Raw genomic sequence first — 14,311 nt, 5'->3', positions numbered from 1 at the left:
AATGTTGTTGTGGGCGGGGCTAAATTGGGCTGGAAGCCAGGCTACATATACACCAGATTATTCTAATAAAGTCTGGCCTACTTCCACAACCTTTCCAAAAATGTTTTAAACAAAACTCAAATAAATAGCTTATCTCTGAAAATAGCATTAAATCCATGCAAATATTAATAACTTTTTCAAAATTGTGTGTCTGTTGGTGCACATTCTAAAGATGTTTTGCACTGTGAACTGCACTGTCAGTTCTGTTTTTGAGTAAAGGGTTGTAAATGAATGCTTTTTTGTTTTTTAATCCGATTCATCGATTCATCGAAAAAAGAACAAACAGATTAATCGATTACTAAAATAATCGTTAGTTGCAGCCCTAGACAGAACCCCGGCAAAGCAGCTAGCCAGACTTTCCAACCACCCTCAAAGCACTGTGCTGACCAGCTGTCTTCGGTGTTCACCAACATTTTCAACACCTCCTTGGAGACATACCATGTGGCAGCCTGTCTCAAATCCTCCACCATCATCCCTGTGCCCAAAAAGCCAAGGCCAACAGGACATAATGACTACAGTCTTTTGAGCGCCTGGTGCTGGCACACCTCAAAGCCATCACAGACCCTTTCCTGGACCCCCTGCAGTTTGCATACAGAGCCAACAGGTCTGTGGACGACGCAGTTAATATGGCCCTCCACTTCACCCTACAGCACCTGGACTCCCCAGCATCCTACACAAGGATCCTGTTTGTGGACTTCAGCTCTGCCTTCAACACCATCATCCCCGCCCTGCTCCAGGACAAGATCTCCCAGCTGAACGTGCCCGACTCCACCTGCAGGTGGATCACAGACTTCCTGTCTGACAGGAAGCAGTGCGTTAAGCTGGGAACACAAGTCTCTGACTCCCGGTCCATCAGCACCGGATATACTCAGGGCTGCGTCCTTTCCCCTCTACTCTTCTCCCTGTACACCAACAGCTACACCTCCAGTCATCCGTCCGTCAAACTTTTGAAGTTTGCCGACAACACCACCCTCATTGGGCTCATCTCTGGCGGGATGAGTCTGACTACAAGTGGGAAGCTGACAACCTGGTGACCTGGTGTAGCCAGAACAACTTAGAGCTCAATGCTCTTAAGACAGTGGAGACGTTTGTGGACTTCAGGAAGAATGCAGCCCCACTCACACCCATCACCCTGTGGACTCCCCAGTCAACACTGTTGAGTCCTTCCGCTTCCTGGGCACCATCCTCTCCCAGGACCGGGATCCTCTCTTCCGATCCATTGATGAGTAGGGGTGCATGCTCCTCCTCCTGCCGCCTCCTATAGTCCACAATCATCTCCTTGGTCTTGCTGATGTTAAGAGAGAGGTTATTGTCCTGACACCAAGATGTCAGGGTGTCAACCTCCTCTCTGTAGGCTGACTCGTCACTGTCAGAGAGGCCCACGATGGTTGTGTCGTCAGCAAACTTGACAAAGAGGTTGGAGCTGTGCGTTGCCACACAGTCGTGAGTGAACAAGGAGAACAGGAGAGGGCTGAGCACACAGCCCTGGGAGGTGCCTGTGTTGGTGATCTGTACGGATGAGGTGCGGTCACCGATTCTCACCACCTGTGGCCCTCCCCGTCAGGAAGTGGAAGATCCACTTGCAGAGAGGGGTGCTTAGTCCCAGGTCCACAAGCTTGGAGACCAGTCTGGGGGGGATGATGGTGTTGAATGCAGAGCTGTAGTCAATGAACAGCATCCTCACATATGTATTCCCCTTGTCCAGGTGGGAGAGAGCGGTGTGCATAGTCAGAGCGATGGCATCGTCTGTAGACCTGTTGGACCGGTATGCAAACTGCATAGGGTCTAGTGTGGGGGGCAGCGAGGAGCAGATGAATGATTTGACTAGCCGCTCGAAGCACTTCATGATGACAGAGGTCAGTGCTATCGGGCGATCTGATGTAGAGATTTTTGTAGAGCCCAACCAATAAAGGAATTTTAAGGCTGATACCGATACAAATATTAGTTTTATATATATATATATTTTTTTTTTTTCTATCTATGCCCACCACTAACATATACAGTGGAGCAAAAAAGTATTTAGTCAGCCACCAATTGTGCAAGTTCTCCCACTTAAAAAGATGAGAGAGGCCTGTAATGTTCATCATAGGTATACCTCAACTATGAGAGACAAAATGAGAAGAAAAAAAATCCAGAAAATCACATTGTAGGATTTTTTATGAATTAAATGGTAAATTCCTCGGTAAAATAAGTATTTGGTCACCTACAAACAAGAATTCTGTCTCTCACAGACCTGTAATTTCTTCTTTAAAAGGCTCCTCTATCCTCCACTCGTTACCTGTATTAATGGCACCTGTTTGAACTAGTTATCAGTATAAAAGACACCTATCCACAACCTCAAACAGTCACTCTCCAAACTCCACTATGGCCAAGACCAAAGAGCTGTCAAAGGACACCAGGAACAAAATTGTAGACCTGCATCAGGCTGGGAAGACTGAATCTGCAATAGGTAAGCAGCTTGGTGTGAAGAAATCAACTGTGGGAGCAATTATTAGAAAATGCAAGACATACAAGACCACTGATAGTCTCCCTCGATCTGGTGCTCCATGCAAGATCTCACCCCGTGGGGTCAAAATGATCACAAGAACGGTGAACAAAAATCCCAGAACCACACGGGGGGACCTAGTGAATGACCTGCAGAGAGCTGAGACCAACGTAACAAAGGCTACCATCAGTAACACACTACGCCGCCAGGGACTCAAATCCTGCAGTGCCAGACGTGTCCCCCTGCTTAAGTCAGTACATGTCCAGGACCATCTGAAGTTTGCTAGAGAGCATTTGGATGATCCAGAAGAGGATTGGGAGAATGTCATATGGTCAGATGAAACCAAAATAGAACTTTTTGGTAAAAACTCAACTCGTCGTGTTTGGAGGAGAAAGAATGCCGAATTGCAGCCAAAGAACACCATACCTACTGTGAAGCATGGGGGTGGAAACATCATGCTTTGGGGCCGTTTTTCTGTAAGGGGACCAGGAAGACTGATCCGTGTAAAGGAAAGAATGAATGGGGCCATGTATCGTTAGATTTTGAGTGAAAACCTCCTTCCATCAGCAAGGGCATTGAAGATGAAACGTGGCTGGGTCTTTCAGCATGACAATGTTCACAAACACACCGCCCGGGCAACGAAGGAGTGGCTTCGTAAGAAGCATTTCAAGGTCCTGGAGTGGCCCAGCCAGTCTTCAGATCTCAACCCCATAGAAAATCTGTGGAGGGAGTTGAAAGTCCGTGTTGCACAGCGACAGCCCCAAAACATCACTGCTATAGAGAAGATCTGCATGGAGGAATGGGCCAAAATACCAGCAACAGTGTATGAAAAGCTTGTTAAGACTTGCAGAAAACGTTTGACCTCTGTCATTGCCAACAAAGGGTATATAACAAAGTATTGAGATGAACTTTTGTTATTGACCAAATACTTATTTTCCATCATAATTTGCAAATGCAATCTTTAAAAATCAGACAGTGATTTTCTGGATTTTTTTTTCTCGTTTTGTCTCTCATAGTTGAGGTATACCTATGATGAAAATTACAGGCTTCTTTCATCTTTTTAAGTGGGGGGGCAAAAAAGTATTTAGTCAGCCACCAATTGTGTATGTTCTCCCACTTAAAAATATATATAGATTTTTTTTATCTAGATTAATCTCGATGTAATCTTGGAATTAATCTAGATCTATCTCAATTAAAATGGCTCATTTGAATTCCGCCAAAGGCATTCAGAATATGTGTGCTACCCAAATAATGACTAAAAGTAAGTCTTTGAGAACGGGTTTCTCAAGCCAGGTGGCGCATTTGACCAGGTGCTCATCGCCTGTTTCCAAAATGCATCACAAACTGCTTGAGAAAGCGTTTCTACTATGACAATTGGTGATGAAAATTAATTATGTTCAATAAAATGTACTTGTGTTTACTAACTGTTTATTCAGTTTGGCTGATAAAGCTGTGCTGAAAGCTGTGCACTCAAACATAGTAGTTTGACGACAACTCTTCCCCTGCGCTACATCAGCTTGGCCCGGCATCTTCCGCATTAGCCAAGGGATGCTTTGCGTTTAGGTGGTATTTGAGACTGGAAGAACTCCTACAGTAAACTAATTCCGCATTGCACAAGGTGCAAACAACCTTAGTCTTGTGGAGGTTTCCATTGGGAAGCTTCTTAAAAATACATTTTCCCTGAAGCAAACCTGGCGGCTTCATAGCTGCATCCATGTTAGCACGTCACGTTTGATGTGGTAATTTCATACACAAGGCTACATACAGGTTCGAAGACTCTGTAATAGAAAATTACTATTCTTTAAGATGTCTATAATATTCTTTGGCCTAGAACAATTATTGCTGAGGTTTTAACTTCTGTAAAAATGGCATAACCTTTTAGCCTAAGACAGTATTGCTTAAGTTTCCGTTTGCTGACAAACGTCTAACAATTTGACTGTTTGACCCTGGTTGTTTTGCCCATACTCCAGGGGTGTTTTTGCTGACAAGTTCTGCTTCTGTCGTCTCAAGCTCTGTTTTTTAATATTGAGCATCTGTATCCAGTTCTGCAACCTATTTCCCTTTTATACTTTCTGTTATTGATGATTCCTCTTTTGATAGACATGAACTATTGAACTAATGATGTAACTGTCTGGAATTACTGTATAAAAGAGTGTTCAGATCATGACACCTTTAGAGAGCCCTTCTACTGCAGACATCATTTATGATACTGTTTTGGAACTGCTCCTCCTTGATTTCAAGAATAAACAGATAAAGACAAATTCTTCTGACTTCAGACATTCAATCATAGAAAATTCCACCACAAACTTGACGTCACGAACAAGATTCCACGAGTGATCGTCGGGAGCGACGCGGACGGGGACTGATCATCCCAAACAAAGGTGTTTGGTCTCCAAAACCTCAACATTTTCAAAGAGAGGGGAGGACCGGCCGTTGCGCCCCCGATTGTCTCCGCTGGAATTTTGACCTGTTATGACATCTTCAAGAAGATGAAGAAATATTCATAACCTTTTAAATTTGGAATTTGGTACAGAACAGTCAGACTTGACACCATAGGCGTTTTCCTCACTTCCTTTACTGGTTGTGGAAAAAATTCGAACCAGACTCTTCCCGGGGAAGAATTCCTTTATTCTTGTTGTGGAAAGAACGAACCAGACCTTACAGAGACGTCTGTATGGAAAATCAGTGCACTGCCCATCAAAGTAAGGATGGGAAAGAGAAGTAGTAAACAGGTTGGACCTGTTGGGGGTCCTATAGTGGACCAGATGAGGAAGAGATATGGTGAAGAGAGCCTGGACTGTTTGCATGTTTGGTCAGAAAAGTTTGGTTTTCCTGTAAACGGATCCTTTAGTACAAACCAGCTGAGTCAGTTAAGAAAGAAATTGATGGAACAAGAAAGTGATTTAAGAGGGAAAAAGAAAGTGAATATGAAAGATTTAGAAATGGTTGAAAAACACAAGAAATGTTTTGAGTTGTGGAACAAAGAGTCTGACCGTAGGGAGAGATCCAGACTTCAGAAGGTATTGAAAAGTGAACCAGAAAAATGTCAGGATGAAGAGATAGGGAAATGTCCACCATACATGCCGGCGCACACGCACTCGCACATGTCTTCTGCTTTGTACCCACAGTTGAGTGCCACGAGGCTGCGCTCGGACCTGGATTTCCTGCCCTCCTGCCCTCCTTCAGCTCCACGACCAGACCACACACAAAGCCAACGACAACCCCCACCGCTGAGAGAGGCCCTTCTTCAGCCACAGAAAGAGGAACTCTCTTCTCCAACTAACCGCACCCGATCGGGCCAGATGTATGGACAGGGGAAGTCAACTTCTGTCCAGGCAGCCGACTCCACCACGCCTGTCAACCGCCGCGCAGAAAACACACCACTGCCTCCGGACTCAGACGATGAACTAAGTGCCTTTCCAGTACAGAACTACCCCATGGTGGAGGTCGCGGGACATGACGGCCCGACCATGGTTTTTCGCCCGTGGACTGTGTCAGACGTTAGGGAAGCTAGTTCACACCTCCCAGACGTTACTACCTCGGGAGAAGCCTTTGCTGAGGCATTGATTGTGTTCTGTAGGGAGTTCAGACCCACTTTAACTGAACTCAGGCGCCTGTTAGGGACAAAAATGAAGGCAACAGACTTTGCAAAGATCTCCAACATCCTTGTGGGTGATGACATCAGGTGTGCTCACATTGAATATGGACATGCGGACAATGCACAGTATGCGAGAAAAGTCACTGACATCGCTACTGTCATAAAGACAGCTTTTCCAACTCGACTGAACATGTCAGCAATAGCAGCATGTAAACAGAGACCTGATGAAGGTACAGACGACTACCTGCACCGCCTCACAGAAGTTTTCACCACCCACAGCGGCATTGCTCGACCCAACAACACCGACCAGATGACACCCTGGGAAACCCATCTCTGTTCTGCTTTTCTGAATGGACTGTTACCAGAGATCGCTGCTGCCGTCAAACTCTCCTGTGTCTGTTATGAGGAAGCCCGCTTGGATGAACTACGACGACACAGCCGACATAACCAAGCTCAGCTGATGGCCAAGAAACAACAGAGGACCATCAAAGCTGAGAAGGAACTTCATCAAGCCACACTGACTCTTCTTCAAACTGCATCCCAGCAACATGGAGGCAAAGGCGGCTTCAACAAGAAGGGCAGGAAGGGAGAACAAGGGCGCGGTAAAGGAGACAACAAGGGTCGGCATTTTCACAAAGACCCTGATGCCTGTTTCAAGTGTGGGGAAAAAGGACACTGGGCAAGGGACTGTCCTAATAAGAGGGGGGAGAAGAATGAGTTCTCCCACCGGAAGAACAGCTTTCATTCATCCGATTGACTAAGAGGGCAGGAGACGGGAGCTGAGCGCAGACCACTGGCCTCAACGCAGCATGAAAAAGGTACCTTGCACACGCCTGCACATTGCAAGGAAGAATTGCTTGCTACACAGTCCATTTGCGATAACGATTTGCTTGCCTGCTGCAATGAAGAAATGCTTGCTACCAATGCTGAGGGACAGCTAGTATCCAGATGTATTTCAATTTTATCAGAAAAATTTGAACCCCAACCCACTTACTTGTCTTATTCATCTGAAGCATACAAGAGTTTTCCTCAGTTTACTATGATGATAGCAGGACGCTCCATTACATTTTTAGTAGATTCAGGTGCTACAAATTCAGTCATTAAAAGTACAGAGTTCCCCAGTTCGCCCAAGCTTAGTGGTCGTTTTGTTTATTCAATGGGCGCCTCAGGTCAGGTTGTTAAAGAAAATCTTACTGTACCCTTACCCTGCAACATTCCAAACGGAGACCCCTTGAAGCATTCCTTTTTGTTATCAAATCTATGTCCTATTAATCTGATGGGTAGGGATTTGATGTGTCGTTTGGGTATTTGTTTGTTGTCTACACCAGAGGGCATCAAGGTTACTGAATTATCAGAGGTTTTTTGTACTATGGCACTCTCAAGTCAGACAGATCTGCTGTATGCCTATCAGTGGAAAGTAACAGACCCTCCAAAGGGGGGGAGACTGTTAGAGATAGCCAGGTCACTTGTCTCCTCTGTTCATGTTGATTTTATGATGCCGGATGATTTGCATTGTACTTCTCATATTAGTATTGGAGCAGATACAGTTTATGAAACCGGCTGGTTTCTGGCTGTAAAATCAGAGAGTTTGCAGATTGTTAATTTGTATTATATGGATTTTTGTTGTGTTGCTGAAGTATTGTTAAAACAAGATCAACAGAGTTTCTTTGATGTTTGTGATTCTACTTCTCATGTCTCTTTGGTCAAGAGTTCCGACATGTCTTGGCGAGATTTGGGCCCGTTTCTGGCTGAATGCTTGAAGGTCTCTGACTGGGTCAGTACAACAGACCCCAACGTTTCTTATTCACTTACTATGAATTGTTTCAAGAAGTCTTTCCTTGCTGATGTGCCTGTGGTCCGTCACGTACAAATAGTAAAGGAGTCTGTTCACTTGCCTGTTCTGACAATGACACAGTCTGATTTATCACCTGACCCAGCACTTGACTCGGTTCCTAAAACTTTGTGGGCCACTGGCAAGTATGATGTTGGTTTGATCAAGAACTGTGAGCCAGTGGTTATCACTCCAAAGTCTGATTTCCGGCCCTGTCGAAAACAATACCCACTTAAACCTGAAGCTCTTGCCGGTATCAGACCTGTTTTTGAGTCTCTGCTCAATGCTGGAGTTATTGTGCCTTGTGAGTCATCTCCTGTCAGATCCCCTTTATTTCCTGTTAAAAAGATTTGTGACGTGGGCCTTCCTGTTGAGTGGCGCTTTGTTCAGGACTTGCAAGCTGTCAATGCTGCCGTGCAGCCACGTGCTCCACACGTGCCTAATCCTTACACCATTCTATCACAAGTCCCACCCACAGCAAGATTCTTTTCTGTTGTTGACTTGGCCAATGCCTTTTTCAGTGTTCCTGTTCATAAGGACAGCCAGTATTGGTTTGCATTCAACTTTGACGGCAAGGCTTACACTTTCACCAGGTTATGTCAGGGCTACTGTGAAAGTCCTACAATCTACAACGAGGCCATAAAGACCAGCCTTGAGACACTTGAACTCTCTCCAGGAACAGTTTTGCTGACCTACGTCGATGACCTCATGACCTGCTCGCCAACTGCTGACCAGTGCAGAAAAGACACCATCACCTTGCTTAAACATTTGGCTTCAGAAGGCCACAAAGCCAGTTTGTCAAAACTGCAGTTTGTTAAAGAGTCTGTAACATTTTTGGGACATGTGATCACAGCTGAGGGCAAATCTCTCTCTCCCAAGAGATTAGCAGCAATTCAAAACATCCCAAAGCCAATTACAAAAAAGCAAGTCATGTCATTTCTTGGAATTTGTTCTTACTGTCGACAGTTCATTCAAAATTATGCAATCCTAGAGGCCCCACTCAGTGCACTGATTCATGGGCAGAGCCTCTCCTCAAATGACAAAGTTACATGGACACCGGAAGCGTATGACAGTTTTTGTGAACTGAAACTAACCCTACAGTCTTCACCCACTCTAGGTCTTCCAGATCCAACTAGGCCTTTCATTCAAGCTGTGGATGAGAAAAGTGGGTGCATGACTTCTGTTCTCCTGCAGGAGCATGGGGGCGGGCAACGTCCGGTTGCTTACTTCTCTGCTAAACTTGACCCAGTCGCAGCTGGACTTCCGCTTTGTCTGAGAGCTGTGTCTGCTGCAGAGAAAGCAGTCATGGCATCAAGAGACATAGTCGGGTATTCACCTCTAACCCTTCTTGTCCCACATGCTGTTTCATTAATTTTGCTCGAACAGAAAACTTCTCATCTGTCCGCCGCTAGGTGGTTACGTTACAATGCCTCATTGTTGAATATGCCTAACATCACCATCAAGCGTTGTAATGTTCTTAACCCTGCTACCCTTTTACCCACAATTGTGGATGGTGAACCCCATGACTGTGTGCTAACCCTCCAGGAGGCCTGCACTCCCAGACCTGATCTCCAGGAAACACCATTATCCAACCCCGACTTCATTTTGTTTGTGGATGGGTCCGCCTCTCGCGACCCCTCTACGAGTGTTAACAAAGTTGGATATGCTGTTTGTTCTGCACATGACACTCTTGTTTCAGGCTCTCTTCCCAGCCACCTCTCAGCCCAGGCGGCTGAGTTGGTAGCCCTAACTGAGGCCTGTCGTCTGGCTGCAGGTAAATCTGTTACCATCTATACCGATTCCCGGTATGCCTTTGGTGTCGTTCACGATTTTGGTGCCCTATGGAAACACAGAAAGTTCCTCACCTCCTCGGGTAAACCCATCTCTCACCACACTAAAGTCGCTGCCCTGTTGGATGCAATTCTCCTTCCATCTAAAATTGCTGTGTGTAAATGTCAAGCCCACACCCATTCATGTGACCCTGTGTCTTTAGGGAACGACAGAGCTGACAAAGCTGCTAAGGCGGCTGCTCGAGCTTCAACCACTTCCTTCCTCTTTTCTGAACAAGCCTCGAACTCTGAGGTTCCCTCTTCTGAGGTTCCCTCTTCTCTCGCAGCTCTTCAGTCATTCGCCACCCCCCAGGAGAAAGCCCTGTGGAAGTCATCTGCCTGCACCCTAACAGAAGGAGTGTGGCGCAGTGTGTGTGGAAAACCCTGCCTTCCCAAACATTTCTTTCCCCATTTTGCAAAATTGACACATGGGCGGGACCATGCGTCAAAAGCGGGGATGATAAGTATGCTAACACAACAGTGGTTTACAAAGGGATTTATAGCATATGCACAGCGATTTTGTCAGTCATGTATGATATGTGCAAACCACAATGTAGGACGAGGCATACCCACTACACAGGCCGCACATCCACCCCCATCACAGCCATTTGAACACCTCATGATGGATTTTATTGAGTTAACACCATCTGAGGGAAAAGTGTACTGTTTGGTTATGGTAGACTTATGGTCAAAATGGATTGAAGCTTTCCCTGCAAAACATGCCACCAGCCATGTTGTTACAAAAGCACTACTAACTGAGATTGTTCCTAGATGGGGTATACCAGCAAAAGTCAGTAGCGACAATGGTGCACATTTTGTCAACTCTGCTCTTGATCAGGTCGGAAAATATCTAGGTATTGACATGAGGCGTCATTGTGCATACCATCCGGCCAGTGGGGGAGCAGTCGAGCGGGAGAATGGGACCTTAAAGATGAAGCTGGCCAAATGCTGCGAGGACACTGGTCTCTCATGGACCAAAGCACTGCCCATTGCACTGACCTACATGAGAATGAGAAAGAGAACCAGAACTAATCTCAGTCCGTTTGAGATCCTTTTTGGGCGACCTCCTACACTGGGGGTGAATGCAGAGAGAAGGCCTTTTCCTTCCACCTCTCTCTGTGAGGATGCAATGTTACAGTATTGTAAAAACTTGTCGGTTGTGCTCTCTCAGATTTCTACACAGGTAAAAGACGCATTGCCCCAGCCAGCTGAAGGTACTCTACACAACCTTAAGCCAGGTGATTGGATCGTGGTGAAAGATCTGCGCAGGAAGAACTGGAGATCGAAGAGGTGGTTAGGACCGTTCCAGATCCTGCTAACTACACACACTGCTGTAAAGACGGCTGAAAGAGCGACCTGGATCCACGCCAATCACTGCAGAAAGGTTCCTGAGCCTCCCGAGTAACCACACACCTGCCACACACTTACACGGCAGGGCTGCGCTGACTCATCACAGTTCTAGAGTGTACGAAGAACGCTGCTCTGAACTGCTCCGGCGAAATACATAATGCACATACACGTTCCAGAGAATACATCCACATCTGTTGTCACCAAGCAACCTCCAAGGGACAACGTGGGACCGCCGACCACCATGAGAACATCCTGCAACCGTTCCAGATTAGGTACCATGATAGGGCTGGCCTTGATCCTCACTCTGATCCTATCTCCACTCTTGTGGTATCTCACTCATCGTACAGTATATCAGATGGTGAGACTCACAAGGGAACAGACTGATCAGCGTGTGGCGATGTATGGCCCGACCAACATAACGGAAGGAGATTGTCCTGTGACACTCTCATGTCTAGCCAGAATTGAGACTGTTCGATATCTAAGAGTAGTAAAAGATTCTCGCAACATTGCTTATGTTCTTAGATACCCACCCGCCTTGACTACAAGCTTTCAGAACTACAGACGTACTGTACGTGGGGGGGATTCTAGGGACAACCATGAAATTCACATTGTATTTTTCCCGGTTAGGATGGCTGACTCAGGCAGATATGATTGTGTTGTCACTACTATTAATGACTCCTTCAGAACTTCATGGAATATGACAGTGAAACCTGCATCCCCCAGGCCCATTCCGACCCAGGCCCAGCCCCCGACGTACTGCCCCTCAGAGACGACCCTTGTACTAGGTATAATGTTCACCGTGGTAGTCTTCGTAAATCCGATACTAGTCGTAATGGCCCTATTGCTTGTGCCTGGTGCCAGATGTATCAGAAATGTAGGTAGGAGGAGAGTTCGCTACACTGTCACCACAGCCGTGGCCATTTGTTTGTGCATTCTGTATCTCCCACCTGTCCATACCATAAGTGAAAGGAAGGTCTTAACTGTCTCTATCCAACTTGGGACTACAGTTACTTTCTCATGTGGTCCTTTTGTGGCTTGGGGACACCCCAGTGGCAGAGATTATTTAAACCATCGTAAATATCTATGCAGGGACCCGTGTAAAACCAAGAACATAGTCACAGCTACTGATAGCCTGGCAGGGGGTAGATTCTCTATGAATAAAAGAACGACTGATAATGGGGCTCAGATTGTGATTCGGAGTGTTCAAAAAACAGATGCTGGAATATATTGGTGTGCCATTGATTTCCCACAAGGGGCAGACAACTATCAGAAACTCACTATACTTGTTGTAGAACCAGATCCATCCCTGATTAATCAGACCGCCCCTACCCCAGCTGATTTTGTTAGACCTATAGATTTCGATAATGTAGACAACCACATAGCTTTTGAAACAGGCTATGCTGACGAAAATGCTTGGCTTAGGTGGGCAAGGTACACTGCTAACCAGCACGGAAGGTCTGACTGCTATGTTTGTGCAACAGCTAAACCCCTACTCCTCACCACACCTTTTCCTTTAAACTCCACCAACTCACACACTGGCCTGCACTGTCTTTTGACTTTAGCCAAGTCCCCTGCTAAACCTGTCAACCCTAATTGTACGGACATGCATCTGCTATTCCCTCCGGTAAAGAAACCAGCGACGGCACCATCATATAGCTTCGGTAAGGGCGATTACGAATGCATTTCCAAATCTAAGTCACATGCACAGCCTCGACAGAGAGGTCACCAGAGAGGTCACTTCCCGTATTGTACTCTCACCTGGACCATTAGCAATAGCGGTGCCATTTCTCCATCTGACTCTGCAGCGGTGAAGCTCTCGCATCCCAACCCTGCTCTTGTAGATTCCATCATTATCCCCAGAATCGATGTCTGGTGGGCTTGTGGTGTAAACTCTAAGATCACTCAGGTTCTGCCACCCAACTGGTCTGGGACCTGCACTCCTGTCATGCTTGTCCTACCCGTAGCTATTGGAACTCTATCCTCTGTGAACCCCCATTCTAGGGCCCGTAGGGCCCTCCCGCTTGGTTCCTTCGATGACAGAGTGTATATAGATGCTATTGGAGTCCCCAGGGGAGTTCCTGACGAGTACAAAGCTAGAAATCAAATCACGGCAGGTATTGCATCCATTTTCTGGATGCCAACCCTTAATAAAAATGTGGATTGGATCAATTACATTTACTATAATCAGCAGAGGTTTATTAACTACACTCATGATGCAATCAAAGGTTTGGCTGAGCAATTAGATGCAACTAGCCTTATGGCATGGCAAAATAGACTGGCACTAGATATGCTGTTGGCAGAGAAAGGGGGGGTCTGTGTTATGTTTGGTGATTCTTGTTGTACCTTCATCCCTAACAACACCGCCCCGGACGGCTCAGTTACAAAAGCTTTGGAAGGTCTGAAGTCTCTTAGAGAGGAGTTGGCTGAGAATTCTGGGATTGACACCAGTATGACTGCCTGGTTTGACTCTATGTTTGGCAGATGGAAAGTGTTTGCTGTATCTCTGATGTCCAGTTTGTTGGTTGTCATAGGCCTTTTTGCTCTATGTGGTTGTTGTATAATACCTTGTGTGCGCAGTTTGATGGTTAAGGCCATTGACAGATCTGTTAACACCCAGTTCCTCAATCTTGTGGCTACAGACCGCAACCCCACTCTCGCTCCTCTGCCGACTGACCTTTGGAGGCCCTGGGCAAGTCCATCTGATTTTGATTTTGGTTCTGATTCCAACTCTGATGATGCCTCGGTCATAGTCTAATTTGTTTTTGATCATGATTGTGTCACATTCTGATTTGTTGGAACGTTTGCCTATTGGTGCTTGGACATTTTACCCTTCTGAATTACGATATTTACATTTTGGCCCGTATGAAAATGTTGATATTACATTACATACTGTATCCTCTGATGACACTTACATTTCTTTGTCTCCTGATAGCTCTGATTTTCCCTTGTCTCCTACAATTTGGGTAGTACATCATCAGGCTAGAGTACGTGCTCTCATCAGTTTATCACGACCATCTTTTATTTGGAATATGATTATAATAGGTGACTGTCCTTTTATTTCCATTTTTGTTGGACACCTTTGTGTCTTCTCTGCCCTTCCGGGTAGATGGTAAAGAATTGTTCTGTATATTTTTCTGCTTGCTCAAAAACTCAGAGACGTCTATGTCTCGCAAAAACAG

The 14,311-nt window shown here is 45.8% G+C and overlaps 3 protein-coding genes across 5 annotated transcripts in view; 2 read left to right on the top strand and 1 right to left on the bottom strand.

Moving 5' to 3' along the window:
* csrnp1b (cysteine-serine-rich nuclear protein 1b) overlaps positions 1-14,311 on the bottom strand; it is a 78,037-nt gene that overhangs the window by 46,674 nt on the left and 17,052 nt on the right. The window lies entirely within an intron of this gene.
* LOC124469917 lies at positions 4,754-11,192 on the top strand. 2 transcript variants are annotated; one of them, XM_047023455.1, is made up of 2 exons: positions 4,754-6,940; positions 10,954-11,040. In XM_047023455.1, exon 1 carries the CDS (start codon positions 5,233-5,235, stop codon positions 6,877-6,879), a length of 1,647 nt encoding a protein of 548 aa, XP_046879411.1. In that variant the 5' UTR covers positions 4,754-5,232; the 3' UTR covers positions 6,880-6,940; positions 10,954-11,040. The 2 variants fall into 2 exon arrangements, with proteins under 2 accessions (XP_046879411.1, XP_046879410.1); XM_047023454.1 differs by lacking the exon at positions 4,754-6,940 and adding an exon at positions 6,947-10,860 and having other exon boundaries at positions 10,954-11,192.
* On the top strand, positions 11,290-13,887 carry LOC124469919. Its single transcript, XM_047023456.1, has 2 exons — positions 11,290-12,489; positions 13,186-13,887. The coding sequence occupies exons 1-2, from the start codon at positions 11,290-11,292 to the stop codon at positions 13,885-13,887; spliced, it is 1,902 nt and encodes a 633-aa protein (XP_046879412.1).

Source organism: Hypomesus transpacificus, chromosome 8 (assembly GCF_021917145.1).
Source record: "Hypomesus transpacificus isolate Combined female chromosome 8, fHypTra1, whole genome shotgun sequence".
In the NCBI taxonomy this organism is placed as follows: domain Eukaryota; kingdom Metazoa; phylum Chordata; class Actinopteri; order Osmeriformes; family Osmeridae; genus Hypomesus; species Hypomesus transpacificus.
Note: the sequence above shows the minus strand (reverse complement) of the source record. Positions and strands in the feature narration are given on the sequence as shown.

Excerpts from the sequence above, each read along its gene's own strand:
- LOC124469919 (XM_047023456.1), top strand. The coding sequence starts at position 11,290 with ATGCACATACACGTTCCAGAGAATACATCCACATCTGTTGTCACCAAG. Across the intron at positions 12,490-13,185 it reads ATTTTGTTAGACCTATAGAT|GCTATTGGAGTCCCCAGGGG; the intron begins TTCGATAATGTA and ends GTGTATATAGAT.
- LOC124469917 (XM_047023454.1), top strand. The coding sequence starts at position 7,033 with ATGCTTGCTACCAATGCTGAGGGACAGCTAGTATCCAGATGTATTTCA. Across the intron at positions 10,861-10,953 it reads GGCGACCTCCTACACTGGGG|ATTTCTACACAGGTAAAAGA; the intron begins GTGAATGCAGAG and ends GTGCTCTCTCAG.